The sequence below is a fragment of the Pyrgilauda ruficollis genome, unplaced genomic scaffold, assembly GCF_017590135.1.
Source record: "Pyrgilauda ruficollis isolate IOZ18807 unplaced genomic scaffold, ASM1759013v1 scaffold1947, whole genome shotgun sequence".
NCBI classification, from domain to species: Eukaryota; Metazoa; Chordata; class Aves; order Passeriformes; family Passeridae; genus Pyrgilauda; species Pyrgilauda ruficollis.
Window position 1 is genome coordinate 1 of NW_024518618.1, and position 3,356 is coordinate 3,356.

A 3,356-nucleotide genomic window follows, 5' to 3' on the forward strand; every position below is an offset into this window, starting at 1 on the left:
GGATTTGGGGTTTAGGGTTTGGGATTTGGGGTGTGGGATGGAGATGACCATGGGGATGCTGGGATGGGCATGGGGACACCCAGACTGGCATGGTGACACCGGGACTGGGACAACCCTGGTGACACCAGGACTGGCATGGTGACACTGGGACTGGGACAATGGTGGTGACACCAGGACTGGAACAATGGTGGTGACACCAGGACTGGGATGGTGACACCGGGACTGGAACAACCCTGGTGACACCAGGACTGGGATGGTGACACCGGGACTGGGACAACCCTGGTGACACCAGGACTGGCATGGTGACACTGGGACTGGGACAACCCTGATGACACCAGGACTGGCATGGTGACACCAGGACTGGAACAACCCCGGACAAAGCGACGAGACCAAAACCCCACCACCCCAAACCCAAACCCCCCACCACCGCCACCACCCCCGGGGGTGCCCCCCGAGGTGCCACCACGCTGTCCCCGGGTGTCCCCAGGCGTGCCACCCACCGGTGCAGGCGGTGCCGTCGGCGGTGCCGGCGTAGCCGTCGGCGCAGAGGCAGCGGAAGGAGCCGGCCGTGTTGACGCACTCGCCGTGCGGGAAGCAGAAGTCACCCTCCAGGCACTCGTTGACATCTGCGGGGCCACCAGAACGTCACCCGGGGGCGGTGGCACCGCCGGGGTGTCCCCGCGGGGGTCCCCAGCTCACCCTGGCAGGCGGTGGCGCCGGCGGTGGCGCGGTAGCCGCGGTGGCACTCGCAGCGGAAGGAGCCGGCGGTGTTGAGGCAGCGGCCGTGGGGGGCGCAGGGGGAGCCCCCCGAGCACTCGTCCACGTCTGGGGGGACATCGGGGACATCAGGGGGATGTGGGGACACCAGGGGGATGTGGGGACATCAGGGGACATGGGGACAGGAGTTATGGGGTCTCCAAGTCCCCCAAGCCATGGTGACCCCATAACAGAGTGACCACAAGTCGTGGTCATCCCATGACGTGGGGACCCTGAGACCTCGTCCACGTCTGGGGGGACATCGGGGACATCAGGGGGATGTGGGGACATCAGGGGACATGGGGACAGGAGTTATGGGGTCTCCAAGTCCCCCAAGCCATGGTGACCCCATAACAGAGTGACCACAAGTCGTGGTCATCCCATGACGTGGGGACCCTGAGACCTCGTCCACGTCTGGGGGGACATCGGGGACATCAGGGGGATGTGGGGACATCAGGGGACATGGGGACAGGAGTTATGGGGTCTCCAAGTCCCCCAAGCCATGGTGACCCCATAACAGAGTGACCACAAGTCGTGGTCATCCCATGACGTGGGGACCCTGAGACCTCGTCCACGTCTGGGGGGACATCGGGGACATCAGGGGGATGTGGGGACATCAGGGGACATGGGGACAGGAGTTATGGGGTCTCCAAGTCCCCCAAGCCATGGTGACCCCATAACAGAGTGACCACAAGTCGTGGTCATCCCATGACGTGGGGACCCTGAGACCTCGTCCACGTCTGGGGGGACATCGGGGACATCAGGGGGATGTGGGGACATCAGGGGACATGGGGACAGGAGTTATGGGGTCTCCAAGTCCCCCAAGCCATGGTGACCCCATAACAGAGTGACCACAAGTCGTGGTCATCCCATGACGTGGGGACCCTGAGACCTCGTCCACGTCTGGGGGGACATCGGGGACATCAGGGGGATGTGGGGACATCAGGGGACATGGGGACAGGAGTTATGGGGTCTCCAAGTCCCCCAAGCCATGGTGACCCCATAACAGAGTGACCACAAGTCGTGGTCATCCCATGACGTGGGGACCCTGAGACCTCGTCCACGTCTGGGGGGACATCGGGGACATCAGGGGGATGTGGGGACATCAGGGGACATGGGGACAGGAGTTATGGGGTCTCCAAGTCCCCCAAGCCATGGTGACCCCATAACAGAGTGACCACAAGTCGTGGTCATCCCATGACGTGGGGACCCTGAGACCTCGTCCACGTCTGGGGGGACATCGGGGACATCAGGGGGATGTGGGGACATCAGGGGACATGGGGACAGGAGTTATGGGGTCTCCAAGTCCCCCAAGCCATGGTGACCCCATAACAGAGTGACCACAAGTCGTGGTCATCCCATGACGTGGTGACCCTGAGACCTCGTCCACGTCTGGGGGGACATCGGGGTCACCAGGGGGACACCAAAGGGACGTGGGGACACCAGGGGGACACGGGGACACCAGGGGGATGTGGGGACATCAGGGGGTGGTGGCCACAGGAGTTATGGGGTCTCCAAGTCCCCCAAGCCATGGTGACCCCATGGTGTGATGACCACAAGTCGTGGTCATCGGTGACACTGGGACTGGGACAACCCTGATGACACCAGGACTGGCATGGTGACACCAGGACTGGAACAACCCTGGTGACACCAGGACTGGGATGGTGACACCGGGACTGGGACAACCCTGGTGACACCAGGACTGGCATGGTGACACCAGGACTGGAACAACTCTGGTGACACCAGGACTGGCATGGTGACACCAGGACTGGAACAACCCTGATGACACCGGGACTGGGATGGTGACACCAGGACTGGAACAACTCTGGTGACACCAGGACTGGCATGGTGACACCAGGACTGGAACAACTCTGGTGACACCAGGACTGGAACAACCCCGGACAAAGCGACGAGACCAAAACCCCACCACCCCAAACCCAAACCCCCCACCACCGCCACCACCCCCGGGGGTGCCCCCCGAGGTGCCACCACGCTGTCCCCGGGTGTCCCCAGGCGTGCCACCCACCGGTGCAGGCGGTGCCGTCGGCGGTGCCGGCGTAGCCGTCGGCGCAGAGGCAGCGGAAGGAGCCGGCCGTGTTGACGCACTCGCCGTGCGGGAAGCAGAAGTCACCCTCCAGGCACTCGTTGACATCTGCGGGGCCACCAGAACGTCACCCGGGGGCGGTGGCACCGCCGGGGTGTCCCCGCGGGGGTCCCCAGCTCACCCTGGCAGGCGGTGGCGCCGGCGGTGGCGCGGTAGCCGCGGTGGCACTCGCAGCGGAAGGAGCCGGCGGTGTTGAGGCAGCGGCCGTGGGGGGCGCAGGGGGAGCCCCCCGAGCACTCGTCCACGTCTGGGGGGACATCGGGGACATCAGGGGGATGTGGGGACACCAGGGGGATGTGGGGACATCAGGGGACATGGGGACAGGAGTTATGGGGTCTCCAAGTCCCCCAAGCCATGGTGACCCCATGGTGTGATGACCACAAGTCGTGGTCATCTCATGGTGTGGTGACCCCGAGCACTCGTCCATGTCTGGGGGGACATGGGGACATCAGGGGATATCAGGGGGACATGGGGACACCAGGGGGACATCGGGGAC

The 3,356-nt window shown here is 64.4% G+C and overlaps 1 protein-coding gene across 1 annotated transcript; it reads right to left on the reverse strand.

Annotated features, from left to right (window-relative positions):
- Positions 1-500: 500 nt before the first annotated feature.
- Positions 501-3,107, reverse strand: LOC121352737 (mucin-7-like; the record flags this gene model as incomplete). Its single annotated transcript, XM_041465918.1, has 4 exons — positions 501-626; positions 700-825; positions 2,783-2,908; positions 2,982-3,107. Coding segments are annotated over 4 exons (504 nt in total), but the record flags the coding sequence as incomplete, so codon positions are not given.
- Positions 3,108-3,356: the final 249 nt, after the last annotated feature.